Source organism: Alligator mississippiensis, chromosome 1 (genome assembly GCF_030867095.1).
Source record: "Alligator mississippiensis isolate rAllMis1 chromosome 1, rAllMis1, whole genome shotgun sequence".
NCBI lineage: Eukaryota > Metazoa > Chordata > Crocodylia > Alligatoridae > Alligator > Alligator mississippiensis.
Genome location: NC_081824.1, coordinates 452,595,929 through 452,621,696, shown reverse-complemented (window position 1 = coordinate 452,621,696; position 25,768 = coordinate 452,595,929). Strand labels below are relative to the sequence as shown.

Here is a 25,768-nt window from a genome sequence, read left to right as displayed (position 1 = left end):
CCCCTGTCCCGCGGCTCCAGGACGTGGGGACAGACAGGCACGGACCCCGTGTTGTTATATTGGAGTAGACATAGGTGCCTCTGTATACAAGGTACCGAGATCTGTATCTATCTCTCTCCCCCTCCACCCATGCGCCGCCCGGGTCCCAGTCCCAGTGCCCCCGAGCCGGGCCGGGCCGGGCCGGGCAGGACGAGGTGGGCGCGGGCAGGCGGCCGTGGCGGAGCTGCGCTGCCCGCACCAGGCAGGTCCCCGCGTGTCCTGCGCATCCCCGGGGCTGGGCCGGGGCAGTGCGGGCAGCACCTCTGGTCCCGCTGCACCCTCGGGCTGTGGCATCCCACCCACACGTGCTTGGCTTCCCCCGCTGGTCTGGTGCGTTCAGGGCTTTGCTTCTCTTTCTACCTCCTGTTTTACTGTGTTGGTGTCAACTGAAATAGCAGGTCAGGTCCTGCCCGTGGGCACGATCCGTTCTGCCCCGCGGGAGATTTTGGTGGCGGGTGGGGAGGGGGCGCGGGGCAGGAGCAGCTCTGGTTTAAATCTCAGGGCGTTTGGGGGGGGTTGGGGAGCTGCTGGGAGGAGCAGGACTGACTAGTACCACTGAGATGAGTTTTCTTTGGCACAGGTGCATGCAGAGCTCAGGAACACAGTTACTGTCTTGGCTGCCCATACGTTGCCTTTTTATTTGTATTTCATTTTATTCTTTTAGAGTCGCTGAGATTTTCATGAGGGGTGGGAGCTGCGGGTGACTCTTCTCGGGCTTGGATGTGAGATTGCAGCAGTTCCTGCATCCCCTGGTGTGACAGAGCTGGCAGATGGAGGCAAGGATGGAGACAGAGCGTCCTGTGCTCTGGGGGCTCCTCCAGCCCCTCCTCAGCCACATGAAGGTAAGAGACTGTGCGGGGTCAGGTGCTAAGGCCCCTTCTCGTAGGCCTGCCTGCCTGGACTTTATAGCCACCACACGATCGCACCATAAAATCCAGCTGCACTGCAGAGTCGTTGCATCCAGTGCCCCTGGGCTGGGCTGGAGAGCAGGTCCCTGCCTGCTTTCCTAGATGTGCATCGGAGGAACGACGCCTGTAATTCGCCCTTATTCACTGTTCATCTGACATCTCATAGTTCCTGAGTTGTTTGCAGGACAGCACCTCCTTTTTCCTCAGCCCCTTTCCATGCATGTCCAAATGTCCCTGCCCTTCTCTTCCTCAAGTGGATTTTTCTAAACCCAGGGTTTTCTCCCCCGCCTACTTCTGGACACTGAAGCCTGTCAGGTTCCTCCCAGAATAAATGTGTCGAGATAGATGGAGTCAAGGAGACCTGCAATCATGTACGGGGAGCCTGGGGGTGGGCTGCGAGGATGCGTGCCATTCATGTGCCAGGCTGACGGGTGCAGGTAAAGACTCTGGATCTGCAGATAAAACGTGGATCAGTTTTGTAGGATGAACCTGCGCTGTACTCCGGTTTGTCCTTTGTGGATAGGTTAGGCTGATGTAAATGGCAATTGCCTCTTCCTGGATCGATACTGAAATGCAGAGTGTCCCTCCAGATCCTTTTTGTGAGAGATCCTTCAGCTGAGGAGTTGCTCGGTTTATCCCTGGCAGCCAAGTGTTTCTCTTTTCTTTTCTTTTCCCAAGATGGGAGGTGTTTGCATGCCTGGCTTGGTAAAACTCAACCAGAAGCTGTGCAGGATTTGAGCAGTGATGACTTGAAACCACGGCGAGCAGCGTGAGAACAGTGTACCGTGGCACGCACTGCAGACGCCTGCGCTGCTCCCCTTAGTCAGGGCAAGCCTCCGTTCACCAAAGAGGTTTCCTGACGGGAGGGATTCAGTAGCCGAGATTTGCTGAGGACATGGCCAGATAATGAGGGACCCTCATCTAAATACACCCAGTAGCGAAGGGTGTAGGCTACACCACTAATAAATCACTGTTACATACCCCTCTCTAGGCATCAACTACAGAAATGATCCCTGAAAGTACCTACTCATAACCATTGTCACCACATACTCAATGTATGTTTAATTGGTGCGGGCTCTTTTCCATCCCGCAGAAGGGCTAAGAAATGATGGTTCAAGTGCAACTGGTTTTATGAACCAAGGGATTTACTGGTGCAGGTGGGTGTGTACTGGTCTGGGTGGGAGCCTGGTGTTAGTGATTGGCAGTGGATTTAGGGGAATGCTTTTTATTAGGGCAGCACTGAAAGATATTTTTGGGCTGAAACCAAAGACTGATTATTGAGCTGCCAAAGCGGGTCATAGAGATCTGATTGCTGCTCTGCAGCCCGGCAGCTTGGACAGCAGCGTCTGGCTGGTAGGTGTGGGGGGAAGGAGTGTGGGGGAGCAGATCGAGGGAGGGAGTCAGTAGGGCAGGGGCAGGGTTAGCTGGCCTAATAAAAAATATCACATTGAGCCATAGAGCCTTGTCTGCCCATGTCTTTAGACCAACACAGATAGCAGATTCAGGCTGACCTGGACAGGTTGGATCAATGGGCAGAGAGAAATAGGATGCAATTTAATAAAGATAAATTTAAGGTACTCCACCTGGGAAGGAGGAACCCCCAGCACACCTATAGGTTGGGGAGTATCCTTCTCAGCAGCTCGGAGGCAGAGAGGGATCTTGGACTCATAATTGACTCCAAGATGAACATGAGCCGGCAGTGTAACGAGGCCATCAACAAGGCCAATCGCACCTTGTCGTGCATTAGCAGGTGCATGATTAATAGATCAGAGGAGGTGATGCTCCCCGTCTATGCAGCACTGGTCAGGCCACAGTTGGAGCACTGTGTCCAGTTTTGGGCGCCGCACTTCAGGAGGGACGCAGGGAATCTGGAGAGTGTCCAGAGGATGGCCACTCGCCTATACAACCTATACCCCTCAATGCCTACCGCCCAGTCATGTGTAGAATCCCACCATGTCTCGGTTAGTCCGACTAGGTCGTACTGGGTGCTAGCAAGCAAGAGTGCGAGCTCCTCCTGCTTGTTCCCCATACTCCTGGCATTTCTATAAAGACATTTTAATCCCCCAAAGGGGGCTCTTGGTGTCCCTGTGCCTTGATGGCATATATTCCCTTTATTACTTACCTGGTGTGGTCTGGTGCCTTGTTTATGGCTTACCAACCCCTTAATACTTACCTGGTGTGATCTGGCATCTTGTTTGTCATTTACCAGCCCTGGGCTCTCTTTGACTACTGGTTGCCCAACCCCCATCGAGCCTAGTTTAAAGCTCTTGGGAGGAGATCAGCCAAGCTGCGGGCCAACAGATACTTACCTCTGGGGGAGAGATGAAGATCATCATCTCCCAGGAAGCCTCCTCCCTGCAAGTGCTGGTCATGGCTGTAGAATCCGAAGCTCTCCTGAAGACACCGACTCTGGAGCCGCCGGTTAACTTCTTTGATGCAGGCACCCTGGCATCTCCAGCTGCAGCCGACCGGAAAGATGGAAGAAAATACAACCTGTGCTCCAGTCTTCTTGAGGCTGTCTCCCAGTTCATGGAAGTCCTTCATGATGCAGTCAGGGCTGGTCCTAGCCGCATCGTTGGTTCCCACTTATCCCAGATCACCTGTTCCCTCTTATCTGGGGTGACCTGTTTCTGCGCCTGGGCCACCCGTCAAAGTTCCTCCAAGCTGGGGTTTGAACTCCTGCCCAGCTAGGCAATCAGCAGGGAGTTCAAGTGCTTCCCTAAGGGGTGACCCTTCCTTCACTGGGATGTTCTCTAATTCCTCCCTGAGAGCCTCGGCTTCCTCTACCACTGACTGACTGGGCTCCTCCCTGGGGCTGTCACTTAGCTTGACCCCAGGGTCATTGGTTCCCTCAGCAGCCAGCTGGTTGCTGCAGTCGGGGGTCTCTTCCTTATCCCCCTCTTGCCTCCACAGCCAACTGGGTTACTTGGCTCTGGGCGGTTTCCCTACCTCCCCTCCTCACCTTCTTGCTCTGCCAGCGAGTCACTACATCAATGCGGAGGGGATCTAGGAAGTTTCCCCACGCTGCTCGCTTATGCTCCAGCTCTGTAATATCCCTCCCCACCAGCATGGGGGCAGGAGCATTTTCCATTGCTTCTATCTCCACTTCCAGTCCCTCCACCAGATGGGGAGACGTGCTACCTGTACTTTGGATGGAATGGCATTAAAAAAAACAGTTAAAATAAAACAAAATCAAAATGTGGCACGTTTTCTTTCCTAGGTGGAACAGTATGAGAGTCAGGACTGGCAGTATTAGGGACCCCGAGACCCCCACGGTGCCGTGTGCAGGGGGGCCGATACCGCCCAGAGCTGGCAGCACCGGGGACCCCAGTACACCGCCAGAGCTGGGGTGGGGGGACCCCGAAACCCTCCCCGGAGCCCGGCGCTGCGGGACACTGAGCCCCCGAGAGCCGGCAGCACCGGGGCCCCCTCGCCCCGACCCCGGCGCGTCCCCCAGCCCCGGGCGGCACGGCCCTCCGCACCGGGACGCGGGCAGGCGCCCGGGGCGTCTCCAGGCACAAGGGAAACTGCGGCCGGGCTGGAGGCTGGCGGGGGAAACTGAGGCAGGGCCGGGGCGGGGCGGGGCTGGCGGGAGCGCGCGGGGAAACTGAGGCAGGGACCGGAAGGGCCCCCCCACCCCAGTCTTGCCAGAGGCTGCTGCCACCAAGGGGTTAACGCGGGGGCGGGGCGGCAGCAGCGGCGCCAACCGGTGACGTCATGCGTGTGACGTCGATGGGAGGGGGCGGGGCAGGGAGCAGAGAGCAGGTCCGTGCGGGGCGGGGCGGGGCTGCGGGCTGGGAGTGAGGGGCGCTGCCCGGCTGGGCGGGGGCGGGGGCTGCGGGGTGGGTTGGGGAAACTGGCTGGAGCCGGGGCACAAGCGCTGGTGGGGGCACAGGGGGCTCTTGCTTCCACCCCAGGTGAGGTACAGCTGAAGGGACTGGTGGTTTGGGCAGAGATGTCCCGTGCTGCTGAAGTCAGTGGTGACTGTCACTAATGAAGACTTTCCTGCAGTCCTGGCACTGGCAGTGGCCAGGTGATGTAAAATGGAAGGGACTGGTAGTTTAGACAGAGATGTCCTGTGCTGCCAAAGTCAATGCTGACTGGCATTCATGAAGAGTTTCTTGCCATCCTGGCTTTGTCTCATAGACAGTGCTCTCTAGCCATCACGTTGTGGGTGCAGGCAGATGTCGCATTTGAAGCATTTCCCCGTACTCGTGTACACTGAAGGCCTTCAAAACCAGGGTGTTTCTGATGTGAAGAGAGGTATGACCCTTGTTGTGCCTCCCAGCTGGAGAGTTTAAAGTCACTCGGTCTCCCTGCAGTGACTTGCTCTCTGGACCAGGATGCAATTGTGGGATGCAGTGACCTCCAGCTCTGCGCGATGCAGGGAGTGGAGGGAGAGGCAGAGCGGACTCTCAGTGTGGCTCTGCCACCCCGGTCTTCTGGGGGCTGTGGCTCCACGCAACCTCCTCCGTAGCTGAGGGAGAGATCAGAGTTGGTGTCTGTGAGAAGTCTCCTCTCCGCTTTGCCTCCATTCTCTTGGAAAACCCCCATTGCCAGATCCAGGATACCCTGGAACCAGGGGAGAAGAGGTATTGCTATATGTGCCTGCAAGTGATGTGAAAACTAGATGTACCTGCTGTATGTACATGCTATATATACATGCAAATGTGACAGCTCCCCTTCACACACAGCATAGGCCTGAGTCCCCAGCATTGGGAATGTACAGCTGAAAAGCAGGCACACAAAAGCAGAGGCAACAGTGCAGGCAGATGTGAGACATCCATTTATGGAAGGAAGTCGGCTGTGTGCGATTGGAGCCCCCACATGCCAGAAGTGGAACAAGAACAGCTGAGACTTCCTGGGATGAACCGGCTTGTTCATCCTAGTGAGAGGCAGGCTGAGAAGGGAGCTGACTGCCCTCTGGAAATACTGCTGAGAGGGAGAAGAGCCACACAAGAGAAAAGACAAATGCCAGCCCCAGGAGAAGTGGGGAAATAGGGGTCACACATACATATAGGCTGAAGCTCAGAAGAAGGATTGTAACCATCAGAACAGGAGGCTCTGGAGCAGGTTCCCCGTGGGAGGGAACAACTAGTTTTAAAATACTGATTGTCGAATTTCAGCATGGGATCATACAGTGGGATTGCCTGCACTGGCAAGGATATAGCCATGAATAAAGAGGTCCCTTCCAGTCCCATGTTTCTTTGTCCTCTCCAGTCCATGGTCTGAGAGAGCCATGGGGTCAGCACACCATTTACACCCAACAGAGGCCAGTAGATATCTATCATTGGCATCATACAAATTTCTTCTCTGCCCAGAGTGCAGCTGCTGTCTGTTAAATAAAACCCCCCTGGGCATTGCTGTAGGCATGGGGGTGATGCGCTGCTCAGCTGGGTGGTCATCACGGGGGGAGAGCACAGAAAAGGGAGGATGCTATTCGGTCTATTTTGGGGGCATCTGTTCCAGGATTTTGGCTGAAGTCACTCGATCTGCCACAAGAAGATTTCTGGAGGCAGTAAAGTGACTCTTATGATGAGAAAGGGCCCTGCTGGCTGCTCCAGAGACAGCAACGGAGTTAAACATGCCCTTCCATGTGCCTTAAATGTGGAGCTCTTTCCAGGTGCCCTGAGGGAAAGGGGCTGGGGCTGGAAGTCCTCTATGTGCTGAGGACAGGGCAGCCGTCAGGTTTGTTATAATAATTCTTGCTGCAGCCTTGGGGCCTGAAGTTCCCTCTGATTCCTGGACATCAAGTCATCTGGGACATGGATGGTACCTGGGATCCTGCCGGGACCATCCTCTCTTATGTGCAACATGATGAATGGCTGCTAAAAACCACCCCCAGACCCTTACTGAGGATTTTATTGCCAAGGGAAGACCTTTCAGGTACGGGCTGAGCCTGGAACACACTGGAGCAGATGAAATCATGTCACAGGAGCGGAGGGATTCCCAGGGCTTTGCCGAGGATTTCACTGCACGTATCCAGTCTGGTCCCGTCTCCTCTTGAAGACCCCCAGGGTAGAGGAGAGCATCACCTCCCTTGGGAGCCCTTTCCAGATTCTGGCAACCCTCACCATGAAGAAGCTCTTTCTAATGTCCAACCTAAATCTTCTCTCCATCGATTTGTGGCCATTGTTCCTAGCAACTCCAGGGGGTGCCCTAGTAAATAGAGCATCTCCTAGTCCCTGCTGTGCTTCCCTGATGAAATTCAGGCAGCCACAAGATCACCTCTCAGCCTTCTCTGGTGACAGCTGAAGAGATTCTGGTCTCTCCGTCTCTCCTCATAGGGCCTTGCCTCCAAGTGGGACACTTGCTTTACAGGTTGGCTTAGGGCTGTGCAAGGCTTCAGACCGTACTTCAGATCTGGAGAAGCTTTGGACACTTCGGCATCCGAAGCAGCATGTCTGGATCCAAGTGCTGGCTTCGTTAGGCTCTCCAAAGCGCTTCGGAAAAGCTTCAGAGATCTGGCCATAGGGTATCATGGGGAATCAATGAAATATCTATAATGCTGTTGTTTTTCATCTGATTTGGATGAAATATGCAGGGATGGTAGCCTCTTCTAGGAGCATGAAGCCTGCCACGTTTCAAGGAGGTCGGTGCAGGGGTTTGGGAGGAACTGCACCTCAAATTCTTGAAAGCAAACTCCTGTCATGTGTATGTGTTGCACCACAGGGGAGTGAAAAGTGCAGGGGTGGTGGCCCGTGGGGAGGCCACAAAGCCTGCCAAGTTTCAAGAAGATCAGTGCAGGGGTTTGGGGGAACTGCACCTCAAGCTGCAGACTAGCCAAACTCATGCCATGGGTGACACTGTGCGTGTGAAGGCGCAGCAGGGCGAAAGCTGCAGGCCTGCTAGCTCCTGCTGTGGCCACAACGTCTGCCAGCTGTGGAGGAGGTAGGGGCAGGGGGCTTCTGGCTTCTGGGGCCCTGCACTCCTAGCTGCTGACATGCAAAACTCACGCCATGGGTGCTTGTGGGACTGACTGTCTCTGTCTTGGGGCAGTTGATTGTATTGATTATTCCCTCTCCTGAATCTGTGGTTTTGTAGGTGTTAATGGTTGCTGATTGACTAATTACCTAGTAGCTACTAGTAGTTAGGTCCTGTGTATTGAGCTGGTCCCTCAGTGAATCATGATTGATTGGGAACTGGTAAGGCAGTAGCTTAGCAGCCAGGACTGCAGTAGTCCCCCCCAGTCTGTGCCACAAGACAGACACGATTGCACAAGCACCCATGTCATGAGTTGTGCCTGAGACACGGGAGGACACTCTCTTATCAAGACTTGCTCTAAATAGTGGAACTGAACAGTTCATATATTGATGTGTATTTATCTTATTAAAACAAGGCATGATCACACAAAATAAGGAGAACATCACAATCCTGAGAAAATGATCTTTATTTAATGAAACTAAAAGGCTCTGGGGACATCAGGCAGAAAGGACCAGGAGCTACTGGCAGGATCAGACAGGGAACACATTTGCAAGAAGGAGCTGATCTTCTCTTTGGAGGGCTAGGAGACTCTGAGTTTTCACCAAAGACCAGTTTGCCTCTGGAAATGCAGCTTGGGTGTGCTACCTTGGTCTTGAGCCATCCTCCTTCTGGCTGCTTGGTAGCAGGAAGAGGGTTTCTGTTAGATTTAGTGCCAGTGACTTTTCCAAGCTCTTGGGTCTGTTCCTGATTGCCCTGTCTCAGCAGGATGTGTTGCCGTTTGGCTCCCTGCCCTGAGAATGCAGAGGCTTCTTTCTTTCTAGAGTCTTCCTATTTTACACGGACCCTGAGTGTAAAGGCAATGTCTCCTCCTCTTCTCCTCCCTCAGTACACAAAATCCATCTGATAGACTCTCGTAGCTGCAGTATTCCTCCAGGTCGTTATTCGGGGTTGTGCCTTGTTAGGATATTCATCTTCTGCCCAAGAAGAAGCTTCGTTGTCTCCACAGGCCCCCTCATCTATTTCCCAAACACGGTGGTCCAGCCTCTCTTCCACCACCTCCTCCTTTAGGAGTGCCAGCCTTGGCCTCTTCTCCAGTCGGGTCCTTCTTTGCCATTTCTTCTCTCTAGGCCTATGCTCTGCCCTCAGCAGCCTGCGGCGGCACCTCTCTGCACCGGTCCTTCTGCTTTGTTTCCCCTGAGCCATTCGCATGTGGTTTGTCTCGTGGCAACACTACTGTCAAGGAGCTTCTCGCTTTGATGGGAAGTCCTTGGCTTCAGAGAGGAGCTCAGCCCTTGGGCCCTTTTATAAGGGAGCTGCTGGCCAGCCAGGTCCCATGGCATCACTCACTGAGGGCCAACCAGACTTGGCTTGTCCATATATGGCCATCAGATTGGTCCCCATCCCGTCCAAGTCTCCATATAGGGAAACACACAGCTATTATGACTGTGGGCATTGCCGTTACATGGGCACGGGACTTTTTGAGTGGCTTTTATGGCCATGTTTAGTCATGTATGTGTGTTTTCTTATATGGCCAAAGATGGACAAAAGCCGTGTGGATGCCTGGGACTAGGACATGAGAGCCGGTGGAGACAGTGGGTCTGGTGCTCTGGAGAAATGTCAGATCACCTCCTTTCACTGGAGGAGTACTGCATTCAGCCTCCTGATTTAGAGAAGGGAGGGGAGTCAGTGGATCCCCTGAGATGTCCTCTTCTGTTCAGTCATCACTCCTCTCCTTTCTGATTTCAGCAAATCCAGAAGCTTTCTGTGGCCACGTTCAGTGCTGACTTCTCACGTGCCACTTGAATGATCCACGTCAAAAAAGAACCGAAATGACGTTCCCTGTTGTCACCAAGTGTGGTTCACCTAAGCGCTCATCTCTTGTTTGCATCTAAGCTCTCCCTTTACTCCCATATCACACAGAGGTCTGTCCTTACCGGAAGCACAGAACATCCCCCTCCCACAATGTGGCAGCAGCAGCCGACCCCACCTTAGCAAATCTACACTTTTGCCCTCCGCTTGTCCCTGTCTCCCTAGACATGCCATGTTGTGTTCTTCCCGGGGCTCAGCCTGATCCCCAAATCTGATCTGAGAATTTGGCCAAGTGTCTCTTGGAAGAACAAGTGCTAAAAGGGATTGTGAAGGAAAAGCCCTCGAGTGAGGTCACTGCAGAGGGCTGTGTGAGGTTGCTTTACTTAGCTGGGATGCTTTGTGATGTACATAAGTGAGCTCCTCTGTTTTACTCAGCTGGCCCGAAGACCCAAGTGTCTATGAAGTCACTGGTCCTGTGTCTTGACTTAGTGGTCTGATGTCAGAGCCTAGCATAGGCCTTTGTGAGGAAACTGCCAGGTTGATCTCATAACAGACGAACTTGTGAGGTGTCTTACTAAGGACTGCCGGATGGACTGATTTCCTCAGGACTCTTGTAACTAGATTCAAGTATAAGTCTCAGTAAAACAGCTCACGTACCACTGACTTATAGGGGCAGCAAGAGGAGGCAGTGACAGCTAAATGCCAGCTCTCCCCTTGACTTGAGATAGACCAAAGAGTTGGAGCTTTGTGCTCAGTCCGAAGTCCGTTTGTGCCCAGAGAGGCAGGTGGTTTAGCGAAAGAACAGTTCGTGGTCCCAGGCACGATCCAGGAAGGAAGGGATGTCCCCACAAGACGAGGGGGAGGATGAAACGAATAGGGCAAGTTGGATTTTAGCGCGACTCTCCTGGGAGTGAGTGTTTCCTTTCAAGCCCCAGCTCCTGGAGGCCTGTGATTGTGGCAGAACCTCGCTGCCAATGAGGAATGGGGGCTGTGCCCCACGTGTCTGGAGCAAAGCAGGAAACCCCAAAGAGGAGAAAACCAAAGACAAGGACATTTATGATTACAAGTGTTTGTTGCAGCCAGAGTCCTGATTTTGCCATGGTGAAAGAAAGGTGTGGGATGTACCCAGGCTTTTCCCATTTTCTCACCTGGATTAATTGGAGAGGAGTTCTCCATATATGAACAATCAATGGTCACCGTATCTGATGGCCATATATGGACATTTGGATGGCTATAGGACAATTTGATGGCCATATATGGACAGACCCTATGTGATTGGTCAGCTGCAGTCAGCCGCTCCTCTATAAATAGGGCCAGCTGAAGCTCTGGCTGGTGGCCAGAGTGGGAAGCTGCTCCCAGACATGGGGTGCTCCCACTGCTGGGGCTTGGTGGCCATCAGGAGGTTGTCCGCTCATGGCAAGAGGCTGTTCAAGGCAAAACAGAAGTGGAAGCTGTTGCAAATGGTGGCAGGCAGAATGCATCGTGGGAGGCCATCACTGGGGGCTGTCCCAGAAGGCTTCTTCCATCTTGACTCTGCAGCAACCGAACAGAGGTGTTGGCAGCATAGGGGAAGAGGACAACTCCGGGGATCCAGTGTCGTCTCGTCCTCTTCCTCCTCCAGGAGATCAGTGACTCCACAGCACCGCTGCTTGTCCTCAGAAACAGGGAGATCCAGTGTCTCCACAGTGCTGCTGCTCCGTCCCTGAAACAGGGAGATCTAGTGCGTCTCCAGCACTGCTGCTGCTTTATCTGAAAAGAGGCGATCCTGTATTCGTGGTGAGACACCAGGGCACTCGCTGTCTCTGCTGCATCTCTGAAATGAGGCAATCCAGTATTCCCACAGCGCTGCTGCTTGTGGCAAGAAACCAGGACATTCGCTGTCTCCTGCTCGTCCTCCAGGAATGGCTCATGTAGCCATTTTGCTGGCCAGTACATTGACTTCTCCTGCTGCTGCAGGTCTGCCCTCCGCCTCCATGCCCTGGGCCATCCTCCATAATTCTGTAGTTCTGTAATTAAGTTCTGTAATTTATTCTTTAAATAAATATTTAAGTGCATATCCAGATGTGTCTTTGACTCTTTGTGTTGGTCTCCACTTGGATTCAAGGGTGGTGCTAGGACATGCTGTGATTTCACGCTTCCCCATCACTTTGAGTTTGGACCTGATGGAGTACAGTATTCTCTGTGCATAAAAAGGAGTGAGGCACATCAGTCTGCTTTAGGAACCACATGCTGTGCCCTAGGCTCAGGCCCTGTTTCCCTAGAAGAACCCTAATTCTTTTATTCCAGGGCCAGAGCCTGATCCTTAAGTAGAAATTATCCCATTGCCCACTGGATTAAAGGATTGCAGGCCTTGTGAGGCTAAGGTCCAAGAAACTGCTGCCCTCAGAGTGCTGTGTGACGTTGCTTGTTAGAAAGCTTTAGTGTTCTGTAATAATACCACGGGGGCAGAGCTTTGCCATGATCATACCTAAGCTCTTCTCCCTCGTGCTGCAGATGTGATGACACTGCTGTCTGTGAGGTTTCTGGTGCAACCCCTGGAGTCAGCTGGTGGAACGTCCAAGTCCAGGCTTTGTGACACGTGTGTCTGGGCTGATCTCATCCTAGCAGATGGGTCTGAGAGGCAATTGACTGCAGAAAGGAAACTTTCTGGCTGTCAGCTAACAGGCAAGGTGATGCTGTTGCTCTTCACAGTGACAGCTGAGAGGGGACATCAAATAATGCCCCTGTTGTGTCCTGAAACTTTGCAAATCACTGTGTGCACTGGACCAGGAAAAGGAGTCTGTAAGCAGTCAGGTCCAGTGCTTGTTCCACCTATGACGGGCCTAGGCAGATGTCAAGGCAGGAGGTTCTGGTCATGCTTTCCTGGTACTCCAACCGACTACTCCAGGGGTTTTCAACCTTTTTTCGTTTAAGTACCCCCAGTGGCTGGACATGGAAACTGAGGAAGCTTCAGAAGGTGGAGAGGGATCAGTAGGGTGGAGGGGATGCCAGTATTATTCATGGGATGGACAGAGACCTCCACATTCCCCACTGCACTGGGGGAGGAGATGTAACCGTCACCCGTCTGGAAGGCTGAGAAGTAGGACTGTGCAAAGCTTCGGTCCGTGAATCAATTTGGCAGAGATTCAGTCCGATTTGGGGCTGGATCTCCAAATCTGAACTGAATCAGAGGACCTTTTAATCTCTCCAAATCGAATCAGATCCCTCTGAATTAATTCGGAGAGATTCAAAAAGATTCTGTGATTTGGACATAGACACAGCTTTAAATGTTTTTTCTACATAAGTCTAGGTAGCAGACAGCTCATGAACACTGCCATGCGGGGGCACATGTAGCGTCCCACAGGAGCACGGGGGCGCTCCCCAGCGCACTCGGCAGCAGACCCAGAAGTGGACCAGAAGCACTTCCGGTCCACTTCTGGGTCCGCTGGGTAGTGCACTGGGGGCCCTCCTGCATCGCCCCAGCTTGGTGACTGGTGCCTCCTGGGTCTGGGGGGGACACCCAGGGTCTGCCCTGAGGCTGATCGCAGAGCCGGAGGGGATGGGGGGCCCCTGATTGGCTCCCCGGCAGACCCAGAAATAGACTGAAAATACTTCTGGTCCACTTCCGGGTTCACCACTGAGCACGTAGCATAGCGGGGCACTCCTGTGGGACGCTCCATCACAGCGATCATGAGCTGTGCTGGTACCTCGAGGTATGTACAAAAATATTTCAAGCTGTGTTTATGGCCGAATCACTGATTCTCTGAATCAGCATCGAATCTTCAGATTTGGATTTGCCCAAACCAAATCGGGGACAGTGATCTGAATCAATTAATCGAATCCCTGTCCCCGATTTGGGCCAAATCCAAATTCGAATCATGCAGGGCCTGTTTTGCACACCCCTACTGAGAAGGCCACTGAAGACCCAGGTTGTCCTAGTTTGGAGAAGAGGGAAGAGACACTGGATCTCCGGAGCCATCCTTTTCAAGGCAGTTGTCAACTCCCCGTTCGGTTACTTCTGCAAATCCAGAGCCCTTCTGTGACAAGCTGCAGCGATGACCTCCCCTATGCAAAGAGTCTGCTGCCATTTGAGCAATGGTTCATTTCAATCAGGATGTGAAATGTCATTTCTTGGTGTCACTGACTCTTTTACCCAAGCTTCTGTTTCTTGGCTGCATTTGGGCAGGTTGCTCTTCCTTCATTACCAGTCCAGTAAGATTTGTCCTTACTGGAAACACAGAACTTCCCGCTGCACAGAACGGATCATCTGACCCCTCCAAGGCAAAATACGGTATTAACCTCTTGATTATCCCTGGGTCTCCTTAGAGATGCCATGCTGTGCTATTTCCAGGACATCTTGATCCCCAAATCACATCTCTCACGTAAGCATCCCCTCCGTGCACGCTTCCATAGCACTCTGGCAGCCTAGACTGGTAGCGGGCCTTGAACCCCACTGAAATCACCAGATGAGTGTCCTGATATGATTTTAGGACTTGGGCATCCTGAATGTCCCTTGTGTATCTAGGCCGTGTGGCGAAAGCCAGCCCTGGGCCTGGCACAAGTCCTGGCCAACTCGTTATGGTTCCCCACGCAGAGCACTGTTTCCCAGAACTGCTTGCACCTGGATTTCTATTTTAAATCCAGCCACAGTGAATGTGTAATCCCTCTCCCAACAATGGGCCTGCCCTTCCCCAGAGTTCCCACAGAGGGTAATAGGGCGCGTGTGGGTGTGTAAGTAAGATTAGACACACATGCACCTAATAAATAAATAATATTTATGTGCAATATGTTGACACACAATGAAATAGCCCCACTTGTTAAAATATACTGTGCAACCATTTTACTAGTTGACCCTCACAGCACCACTGTAAGAAAGGTATGCAGGTATACAGCCTGAAGAGTGAAGGGTGAGCTCCACTTACAAGGTCATGACAGATCACTTCTGTATTTAGCCAGTACAACCTAATTCAGGGCATTGTGTATGTGTGTGTGCTGCATCAGGAGATTCTGGACAAACAGGTAGTAAAGCAAGCTCCAGGGGTACAGAAGTAAGTGTTGTAATGTTTGGGCTTAATATATACTTTCAGTGCCTGAATATCTTTTAATGTCCCGCAATATTCCCTTTACTCTGTGGGCAAGTATGGTGGCAGCTGTAGCAACAGCTCAAGGACTGTCTCTTCCTTCCAATCATCTTTAGGACAGACTGCTGCAGGAAGGTCTATTCATAGTATATTTCTAGGCCGCAGCTTTAGTGAATCTTGTCATATTGAATGGAATAGTTTGAATGTTTGTAATGGTTGCCCATTAGCCAGTTTCAGGAAGAAGATAAGATTTATCTCCTTATCTAGGTCATTGTTTTGGACTACGTGTGGAAAATCCAGACTTTGCTTAAAGTTTTAACTCTTGAATTTTATCTTTAGAAGTCTTTTACAAAGAGAACCTAACAATGATTCTTAAGCAAATATCCTGAGTTCCGAGAGATCAAACCCTAGGACCTTTTGACCAGATTGGTAAGAAAAGGTCACTTGTAGTGGTATGGAAGTTCCCCAAAGTAATTAAAATGATCAACAAAAGAAACTAATTACTAAGCAAAAGAATCTGTTGAGTAAGATCCGAGCCCAAATTTGGGGGTAATGACAGGTTTGAGTAGGAGTGGCCCAAGACGGTAGCTCACTCAATAAAAACTGTAACCTACTGTCCCAATTTGGAGGTGACTATACTTGCAGAACAACGAAGGAAGAATCGCAAGTGTAGGCCGGATCAGACCGATCACCTGAACCACCCTCTCCGTGAACACGAATCTCTTAGTACACGCTGAAGCTGCAGAGCGCCCGAAAGGGACTGAAGGAAGGGGACTTATTCCTATCAGTATTGCGGCCAGCCCATTGAATTGTATTGCTGAGGCGAGCCCATTGAACCGTACTACTGAGGAATGAAACCATATTTAGGTGTTTGGCTTCTCAGAATTCTAGGATTGTAAGTATAGTATGAAAATAACAGTATTGATTCAAATTTAACTTTTAGTTGTAATTGTAGTTGTTTTTGTAATACTAATTCTTATAGCATTGTTTGGGATGGAAGTGCATTCGGAGCATTGTTTCTGATATATGTAATTATTGTGTTCTTAATGTTTGTGGTGTTTCTTAAAGCTAAGCAGTGTTATATACGTAGCAAAGAATTTAAAAATAAAATTGTGTTGTATGAATTAAGCGTGTAATCATTGTGAAATCTGCAATCAGCTAACTACTCCCCCAGCCAGTGCATCAAAACGAATCAGTAAATTGTGTGGGATTTTCTCTATTCCATAACCCACTAGAGACATTCAGAAGGGTCTCTTTGATCATTTTCTCAAGAACCTTACCAGGGTACCACACTGGCCTTCTTCCAGTCTTCAGGTACTTCACCTGAGCGCCACGATTTTTTAATATTTTTGCCAGTGGTTGGGCTATGAGACCTGCCAGCTCCTTGAGTACCCTAGGGTGTAATCTGTCAGGACCAGCTGTCTTTAAGGTGTCCAGCTTCTCAAGGTGATCCTTTACTAGATCAACACTGATGCTGGGTATAAATACGCCCTCACCCTGGCCGTCCCGCTTCTTGCCAGGCAGAGCAGTCCCATTGGACTAGGTGAGGGAGGTCCCACCTTTTTTCATATACATACATGCATGAATAGTATTCCAATTTATTGTGATTCAGCAATAAAAAAAATCTGTCAGGTCTCTGGGGCAAGGCCTGGGCCTGCATGAATAAAAGTTCAAATTATTGTGATTTACCAATGGAAATAACATTGCAATTTATTGTGATTCACCAATCTGAATAACATTTCAATTGATTTCAGCTATTTTTGCTGCACTTGCAAAAGTATTCACTGGATACTGTTGTGGAATCAGAAAAAATATATGCCTTAAACTTTGATTATTTTAGTTATAAGATGACATAACCGCTTTGTGTAGAATTGCTGGCTCGGTACAGTAGAACAGATAAGGGCAAGTATTTGTTCTTTGTAACTCTTCTGCAAATGCTTCGCTCACCGCGGCATTGAAGGTAGAAAAAAAAAATATGTACAAAGTAGATTTCCAGGTGCAAGAAGGAGGTTTGTGAACTAACCCTACCTCCCCCATAATTCCCATCCTGATAACAGCAAAGAAATAATGAAGTAATATTATAGCCGCTTTTCATGCTAATTTCACTATATGATCACGTGAGTTGTAAGCGACTGTTAAAAAGTATATAAGCCTCCTGATTTTGCTCTTGGGGGGGGGGACCCCTTCCAAGTGCTTGGGAAATCCATGTCACTTTGGAACTCCCCCTACAGCTGTAGTTTCTTTTGAATAAAAGCTTCTGCTGACCTGACCCAAAAGTACTCTGTGTGTGTTTCCACGACAATTCCTGGTGCCGTGACTCGGATCCAGAACACAGGCTGAGGAAGGAGGACCGCAGGCTACCCCCCACCCCGAACCCTGAGGCGCCAAACTTGAGAGGTAAGAGACCTAATTCAAAATCTCTATTGGGGTTTCGGAGGAGGACTGCCTGCAGGCTTCCAACTTGGCCGTGGTAACTGGATCTGAACCTTGTTAAAACAGGTCAGTCTGAACCTTCCTGCCGGCTAAAATTTTCTGTCTGGTAAAGGATCCCATTTTGTGTCTGGTAACGTACGTTTTAGGGAGAAACTGTTTGAGGCACCTTCATCCAACAGCACATCGGGCTTGTAGTTAATTAACTAAGGCGGTGTGGGGTAGGAGGTCTGGCTGACTGAATAAATGTGCATGTGTGTGTGTATTTAGAAATATGAGCCACTGACCAGGACTGAGACTACGGTTGGGCTCAGCCGCCCCAATTCTGCCTGACAGGGCAGTTTTGAAAGCAAGGGGGCCCAACTGGAACCTCGTGACTCAGTGGACAGGGCTTATTGAATGAATGTGTGTGTGTATTTAGAAATATGAGCCACTGACCAGGACTGAGACTAAGGTTGGGTTCAGACGCCCCAATTCTGCCTGACAGGGCAGTTTTGAAAGCAAGGGGACCCAACTGGAACCTCGTGACCCAGTGGTAAGGGCGTCTGAGTGATTTTGTCTTTTCCAAACCCCTCGTCCCAGTAGCTTCTGCCAAAAGCAGGAGTGAAAGGATCCCTCTAGTGTTTCCCTCCCCATTTCCATTTTATGAGCCGGTGTCGGGTCAGAAGCTTTTTGTCTGGACAGTGAAAAACTGCGGGGCAAGGCACTGAGCGGCCCGGACATCCTAAATAAGCCTCTCCTACGTCTCCCTGTGTGACTGAAAATGGGAACAAGTCAGTCTAAACAGGTTCCTGTCCCCCCTAAGGGGACTCCGGAGTACTTTATGTACACACACTATTCTCCCGAGACTTGCAAGTACCTGGATAAGTGGAACTGGTATACTAGGGATGATCCTGTGAAGCATTTTCCACAGGAAGGAACATTTGATCAGGATAAAATAGTGCACTTGAGAGGGGCGTTAGAGTCCCGTGGATCCAAAACACCACAAAACCAGTGGGACGCGTTCTTTTATTGGTATGATGAAATGTCCAAACGGCGGACAGAATCTCAAACTAGGAGCCTAAAAGACTCTCAAGAAAAATTAAAACAGCAGTTAAAAGCTGTTCGGGAGAAATTGGCTGCTCCCCCAAATTACACGCTGGCCACCGCTCCGATGTATCCAGCATTGCCCGGGGCGCCCCCACCACCGGAGCCAGCAGAGGATATCCTTGACCTTTGTTCGAACCCTGCTCTCCTGGGACTCCCACATCAGCAACAGCCGGTTCAACATCAGGCTGCAGCCCAGGCTAGTGACCCATTAGCTGAAGCTCCTTCAGTAAATCCATCCACAGAGCTTAATAGTCCGGACTCATCCACCATATCTGCCACTCAATCATCACCAGTGTGGCAATTTACTCCTGGGTCACAACCCACCACAGGTGTATTTAGAAGAATGGGAATAGGCATGGAAAGATCTCCCATCAATCTGAGATCCCGAACTGCACAAGTTTACCCCCTAAGACAAATGCCAGGCATTGGCACTGATGGACAAAATATAGTAACTGTGCATGCACCCTGGACTCCAGGTGATCTCTACAATTTAACTCAAAAGTTCCCAAAAATCAGGGAAGACCCAGAAAAATTTCAGGAAGAATTGCAGACTGTTATAAATTGTTATAATCCAACATGGGCTGACATTAATCAGCTCATGCGATCCATTTTGCCCAAGGAGACTATGCTACGTCTGTACGCTGCCTGTACTTGGCCAGAACAAAACCCAGGGATTGGCCAAGACTTTATTGACAAGAGAAATGCTTTGGTTCAGGCAGTTCTCACAATTTGCCCAAAAAAGGCAGACTGGACCAAAATAAATACCTGTAAACAAAACAAAAATGAACACCCCAGTGACTATTTAGAACGCCTCAAACAGGCATTTGAACGATACTCAGGAATGGATAACCCAGTCGGAAATGCTAAACAAGCAATAGTGGCAGCATTCGTCCAGGGACTTAACCCTAAAATTGCTGAGAAAATTCAAACAGTAATTATTGGCTGGGAAACTAAAGATTTGACTGAAGTCCTTGCTGCGGCTAACCATTTTCATAACAAATTGGAACGGTCTAAAGACAGTGCCGAGTTTAAGTTAATGGCCTTACAGATTTCTCAGTTGCAGGGTCCAGGTAGAGGAAGGGGACGAGGACGGGGAAGGGGAGGCCCGGGTAGATTCAGGGGAAGAGATAGATCCTTGAGCCCACAAAACCCAGGCTATGGGAACCAATGTCATTATTGCAAGCAAGAAGGACATTGGAAATCAGAATGCCCCAACCGCCCCGGCCAAGGACCCAGACCCCAGCCCCCACCTCCACTTCCTGTCAATTTTCCCAGTGTTGAATAGGACAGCCTGAGGGACAGTGACATCATTGCTCCTTTGCTTGCTACTGACCAATCTGGTCCGTTTGTTGAATGCCTTATTTCTGGTAAACCTGTCTCCTGTCTTGTCGACACCGGAGCGTCCCGCTCCACGCTAAAGGCTGCTGAGTTTCCTTTTCTACCTTATTCTCCTGAAACTGTAAATGCTGTCGGTATAGGCGGACAACCTATCCCACATCCCGTCTCTGAACCTGTCTCCATCTCTATTGGCCCTTTGTCTGAAAATCATGCCTTTCTTCTTAGCCCCTGTGCACCTGTCAACCTTCTTGGTAAGGATTTGCTGTGTAAACTGGGATGCGTGATTTATTGTAGCCCAGATGGTGTTTACCTTGAGGTACCGGAACAGAGGGAAACCGAGCTTGTGGCTTTGCTAACCCAGGAGTACTCTGATTCCGACACTTCCTTCTTGCAAGAGGAACTGTTGGCACGAGTACCTCCACAGCTGTGGTCCACCCACGCGAATGAAGTGGGGCACATGCTGAGTGCTGAACCAGTGCGTATCATCCTGAACCCTGCCAAGCCACTTCCTCGTGATCCACAGTACCCCATCTCAAAGGAAGCTGAGGAAGGGATCAAGCCTGTCGTTTCCTCACTCCTTGAGCAAGGGATTATTGTCCCAATACGCTCCCCTTGCAACACACCTATCCTACCTGTCAAAAAACCTGGTAAAGATACGTATCGCTTTGTGCAAGATCTTCGAGCTGTAAATGCCGCTGTGTTACCCGCTTTCCCCGTGGTCCCTAACCCTGCCACTATTCTTTCCTGTATCCCTTCAGATGCTACATATTTCACAGTAGTGGATCTTTGTTCCGCTTTTTTCTCTATCCCCGTTCATAAGGATAGCCAGTATCTGTTTGCATTTACTTATCAGGGATTTCAATATACCTGGACAAGACTCCCTCAGGGATATACAGAGTCCCCAACCCTGTTTTCCCAGATCCTAAAAAAAGATTTGGATCCTATCACGTTCAAAGGGGGGTCCACCCTTGTTCAGTACGTTGTTGATCTATTGTTAGCCTCACCCACTTTAGAGGCCTGTGAGCAAGATACTTTGACACTCCTCACAGCTTTAGCTCAGAAAGGCCACAAGGCCTCAAAATCTAAATTGCAGCTCTGCAAGTCTAAGGTACATTATTTAGGGCATGATATCTCAGCAGGTGAACGACACCTTTCCCCTAGTAGAGTTGAAGCTATCCTCAACATTCCCGAACCTATGACTAGAAAACAGATGAGGGGATTCTTAGGTGCAACGGGTTATTGTAGACAGTGGATCCTGGGTTATGCTGCTTTCGCAAAACCCTTGCAAGCATTCACTCATGATACCACCCTGGAACCCCTCCCTTGAACTCCTGAAGCCGAACAAGCATTTGTGGCCCTTAAGCAAGCCCTCACTCTTGCTCCTGCTCTTGGACTTCCTAATTATAAGAAACCCTTTACCTTGTTTTGTCATGAACGGGAAGGAATCGCTTTAGGAGTACTCACTCAGCTGCACGGTGAAAAGCATCGCCCAATTGCATATTACAGCTCTGCCCTTGATCCCGTAGCTGCGGGACTTCCTCCTTGCCTCCGTTCAGTTGCAGCTGCTGCCTTGTTGGTTGAAAAGGCAGATTCTCTAGTTTTGGGACACTCTTTAACCGTTGCAGTTCCACATGCTGTGATGGCCCTTCTGCTCAAGGGCAAAACTCAGCACATTTCCAATTCCCGTCTTACTAAATATGAGAAACTTCTACTGTCAGCTGCAAATGTAACCTTAAATCGCTGTTCAATTCTGAATCCTGCGTCACTTCTGCCTATTGCCTCTGATGGTGAGCCTCATGATTGCCTGTCTATCACAACTCAATTGTTAACCCCTCGAACTGACCTCAAGGACATTCCTATCCCGAACTCTGACCTTGTTTTGTTTGTTGATGGTTCCTGTCTTAGAAATGATGCAGGCAAATTAGTTGCGGGATATGCAGTATGCACTCAGTACGCTGTTTTGGAAGCCTATTCTTTACCCCAAGCTCGTTCTGCTCAAGTTGCTGAACTCATTGCTTTAACACGTGCTTGCATTCTTGCAAAAAATCAAACCACAACCATTTATACTGACTCTAAGTATGCTTTTGGTGTTGTTCATGATTTTGGACAAATCTGGAAACAAAGAGGGTTCCTCACTTCATCAGGGACCCAAATCAGTCATGGTTGTTATGTAAAAGCGCTCTTAGAAGCTGTTCAATTGCCTCTTGCTATTGCTATTGTTAAATGTAAAGCTCATGAGAAACCCTTTGATGATGTCACACGAGGAAATGATCTGGCAGACCGTTCTGCCAGAAATGCGGCCCTTTCTGGCCCACAGGCTCCTAACTCTGTTTTTGTTTGTTTTTCAGCAGACCAGTCTCCTTTGGCTAGCCTTTCAAGTCTGGCCCTTCTTCAAAATCAGGCCCCAAAAAAGGAAAGAAATGACTGGCTGCATGCAGGATGTTCACTGCACCCCGACTCTCTCTGGCGCTCCCCGGACAGCTGCCTGGTGGCGCCTAGAGAGCTTTTGCCACATCTTGCTCGTTTAACCCACTCTGTGGCCCATACGAGCAAAGGAGGAATGATTGCTACAGTACAAAGAAATTGGTTTGCCCCAAATTTTCCTTCCATGGCACAACAGTACTGTAGCTCCTGTCCCATCTGCTTAGCTCACAACATTGGGCAACGGGTAAAAACGACACCCGCAGCCCATCCCCCTCCATGGGGACCGTTTGTAAATCTGCAAATTGATTTTCTGCAGCTACCTAAGTGCTGTTCTTATGAGTACATTCTTGTTATTATTGATGTGTTCTCTGGATGGGTGGAAGCCTACCCATGCGTACATGCTGATTCCATCACTGTAGCAAAGAAATTGCTCAAAGATTTCATCCCTAGATTTGGATTGCCCCTCACAATAGATAGTGACCGTGGCACCCATTTCACAGGACAGATAGTAAAAAACATCTGCCAAGCACTCAACATACAGCAACACCTACACTGTAGTTATCATCCACAATCAAGTGGTGCTGTAGAACGTAAAAACTCTGATTTAAAAACGCGCGTTTCGAAGATTTGTGCTGAAACAGGCCTCAAATGGCCTGATGCACTGCCCATTGCTCTTATGCACATTAGAAACACTGTTAACAGAAAACATGGCCTAACCCCTTACGAAATACTCATGGCACGACCCATGAGGATGCCAGCTACACCACCTGTTGCCCCTCACCAAACAGACCTACAATTAACTGATGAAACTGTACTAAATTATTGCAAGGCATTAATGAAGTATGCCAGGTCTGTTCATTCACAGGTCCAAGAAGCCTTACCTCAACCACCGGATGTTCCCTGTCACAACCTCGAACCAGGGGATTGGATCTACGTAAAGGTCTATCAACGGAAAAACGCACTTCAACCCAGATGGAAAGGACCTTTCCAGGTACTTCTGACCACTAATTCTGCTGTTCGTTGCCAAGGTCACCAAACGTGGACTCACGCCTCGCACTGCAAGAAGGTATCACCTCCATTGGACCCCGAAGCAGCTGTATTCCAACCAAGGTTGGGATCTTTCCCTGAGGCCAAGGACAAAGACCCTCAGGACCTCACTCAGGCAAGTGAGGAGCATCAGGGTGCAAGTGCTAATAACCTCTCCCCTGCACCCAACACCTCAGCCCAGCCGGATTCATCAGTTGAAGAACGAAGATATCATCTTCGGCCTCGAAGAAAGTGAATGCTCCCATTCGGAAGATCACCACCTCGATCAAGAGCAAGAGCCGATATTATCAGTCCTTTAGGTAACTTGAGCCCAGAGGACGAAGAAAGACTTTGGCTGCCATCCTGGGTTTGGCTGGCAGTGTTCTTTTTCTTACTGGTACTGGTTATGTTTGTTGTTAAGATTCTTTGTCCCTCCTGTATCTAAAAATGGCACTGATATCCTTATATATCACACTTGGGTATCTCAGTATCACCCAAGGGGGGTGGGGGAAAAATTTGTATTTGCAGATCTCCCATGCGGTGGCTCAAGCTGGAAATAAAAGTGACTGCTGGATATGCTCTCACAGCCCAGCACACCTACACCAAGGAATCCCAATGATCGGAGTACCAATATCCCTCCAGCAATGGGGAACAATAAACGGCGGCTTCGTTAGACACTACTCGTTAGCTGCCCATCGGTCCGCTCCTAAAGAATGGAGGGCCGCCCCTGCTAACTGGATAATCTCCCCAAGAGTAGAGGCGCCTTTCTGTTACAGATCCAACAACACCGGAGCTTATAATAAAGCCACACCTGTAGGACACTACCCTCATTGCCTAACTACTCTAGATTATAGCCCTAGTAGCACCAGTGGAATCCTGTTGGGTAACGTACCCTCTCTCAATTGTACAGGATTCATGGTCTACAACTTTTCTAAGGAACCTCATGTTGCTCTCATTGCAAACAGATCGGAATTTTACATTCACTCCAATTTTACTTCTTGTAATATGTGTCGGTCCAGCAGGATAGCAGCTGAACGTGGACCGTCCTATACGATGCATATCAATCGAAAGTGCCGGATAGGGCACAACAACTGTCGAGATTTGAGTACCCTTTCTGCCCCAGGCCTTTACTGGCTCTGCGGAAACAGGGCTCATAAAATCTTGCCCTGGAATTGGGTGGGGGCATGCACTCTTGGACGTGTTATCCCTGGTTTCGAAATGCATAGTGCAATATATCTGGAACAAGTAAACAATTTGAACCATCACATGAAAAGGGCGGTTAACCCCTCAGCTACCAGAAACACAGGGTTCCATCGATTTGTGAGAACCTTCATACCGTGGCTTGGAGTAAGAGAATTGGAACTAGCCATAATTAACATTTCAGCCACAATGGAAGCCATGGGAAATGCCACTGCGGATGCAATTCAGGCTCTGCAAAAAGAGATCTCCCAAATCTCACAAGTAACTATACAACACCGCATAGCCCTAGATTACCTATTGGTATCCCAGGGAGGAGTATGTGCCTTAGTAAACTCCACCCGTTGTGTCTATGTCAATCAGGACATGCGAATCAAAACTGACATTCGCAAAATCCGAAATCAGTTAAGGGTCCTACATCAAGTGGCCTCAGAAAATACTGACTGGGGTCTAGAAGAAATGTGGTCTTGGCTAACCTCCTGGCTCCCAGATTTCGGGGCCCTTGGCAAGAAAATCCTGTATGGAATATTGTTTGTCTTGATAGTTCTGATAATGTTCTATGTCTTAATGCAACTGATCCTCTGCTGCGTGAAAGCCAGCAGGGGAAACTTTAGCAAGGCAAGAAAACCCACAGCAGAGTCTAGAATAATGGTGTTACAAAAGTGTGAGCAGATTGAAAGAAAACATGAAAGGCTGCATGATGAAATAGAGGGGCTCATGAGAATGGAAATTTAAGGCTAAAGTGAGACTAAATAGTCTCAAAGGGGGGGGCGCTGTGGAATCAGAAAAAATATATGCCTTAAACTTTGATAATTTTAGTTATAAGATGACATAACCGCTTTGTGTAGAATTGCTGGCTCTGTACAGTAGAACAGATAAGGGCAAGTGTTTGTTCTTTGTAACTCTTCTGCAACTGCTTCGTTCACCACGGCCTTGAAGGTAGAAAAAAAAAGTATGTACAAAGTAGATTTCCAGGTGCAAGAAGGAGGTTTGTGAACTAACCCTACCTCCCCCATAATTCCTATCCTGATAACAGCAAAGAAATAATGAAGTAATATTATAGCCGCTTTTCATGCTAATTTCACTATATGATCACGTGAGTTGTAAGTGACTGTTAAAAAGTATATAAGCCTCCTGATTTTGCTCTTGGGGGGGGGACCCCTTCCAAGTGCTTGGGAAATCCATGTCACTTTGCAACTCCCCCTACAGCTATAGTTTCTTTTGAATAAAAGCTTCTGCTGACCTGACCCAAAAGTACTCTGTGTGTGTTTCCACGACACTGTCATTTAATGAAAATTGTATTGCCTTGTTTGCATCCCCTTCCCCAAATTGTTTGGCATCCCTGTGCCCAGGGCAGATGCACCCCACCCTGCTTTATTTTTTGTTTCTGACCTTCAGGGGTGTGTGAGTGAGTGGGTATCTTGGTTCTTATTGTGAATACACTGAAATGCACCATGAATGGACTGTGTATTTCCACACTGACACAGGGTTTTACCAATGAAAAGGAAAATAAAAGGGTCAAAA

The 25,768-nt window shown here is 49.6% G+C and overlaps 1 protein-coding gene across 4 annotated transcripts; it reads left to right on the top strand.

Annotated features, from left to right (window-relative positions):
• LOC132248487 (endogenous retroviral envelope protein HEMO-like) lies at window positions 1-25,768 on the top strand. Of its 4 annotated transcripts, none has more exons than XR_009459679.1 (3): window positions 1-91; window positions 704-881; window positions 3,157-3,245. XR_009459679.1 is itself a non-coding variant. In XM_059721471.1 (2 exons), the coding sequence occupies exon 2, from the start codon at window positions 23,495-23,497 to the stop codon at window positions 24,977-24,979; it is 1,485 nt and encodes a 494-aa protein (XP_059577454.1). In that variant the 5' UTR covers window positions 805-881; window positions 22,887-23,494; the 3' UTR covers window positions 24,980-25,768. The 4 variants fall into 4 exon arrangements, 1 of the variants encoding a protein (XP_059577454.1); XR_009459681.1 differs by lacking the exon at window positions 3,157-3,245 and adding an exon at window positions 1,939-1,992; XR_009459680.1 differs by lacking the exon at window positions 3,157-3,245 and adding an exon at window positions 1,626-1,712.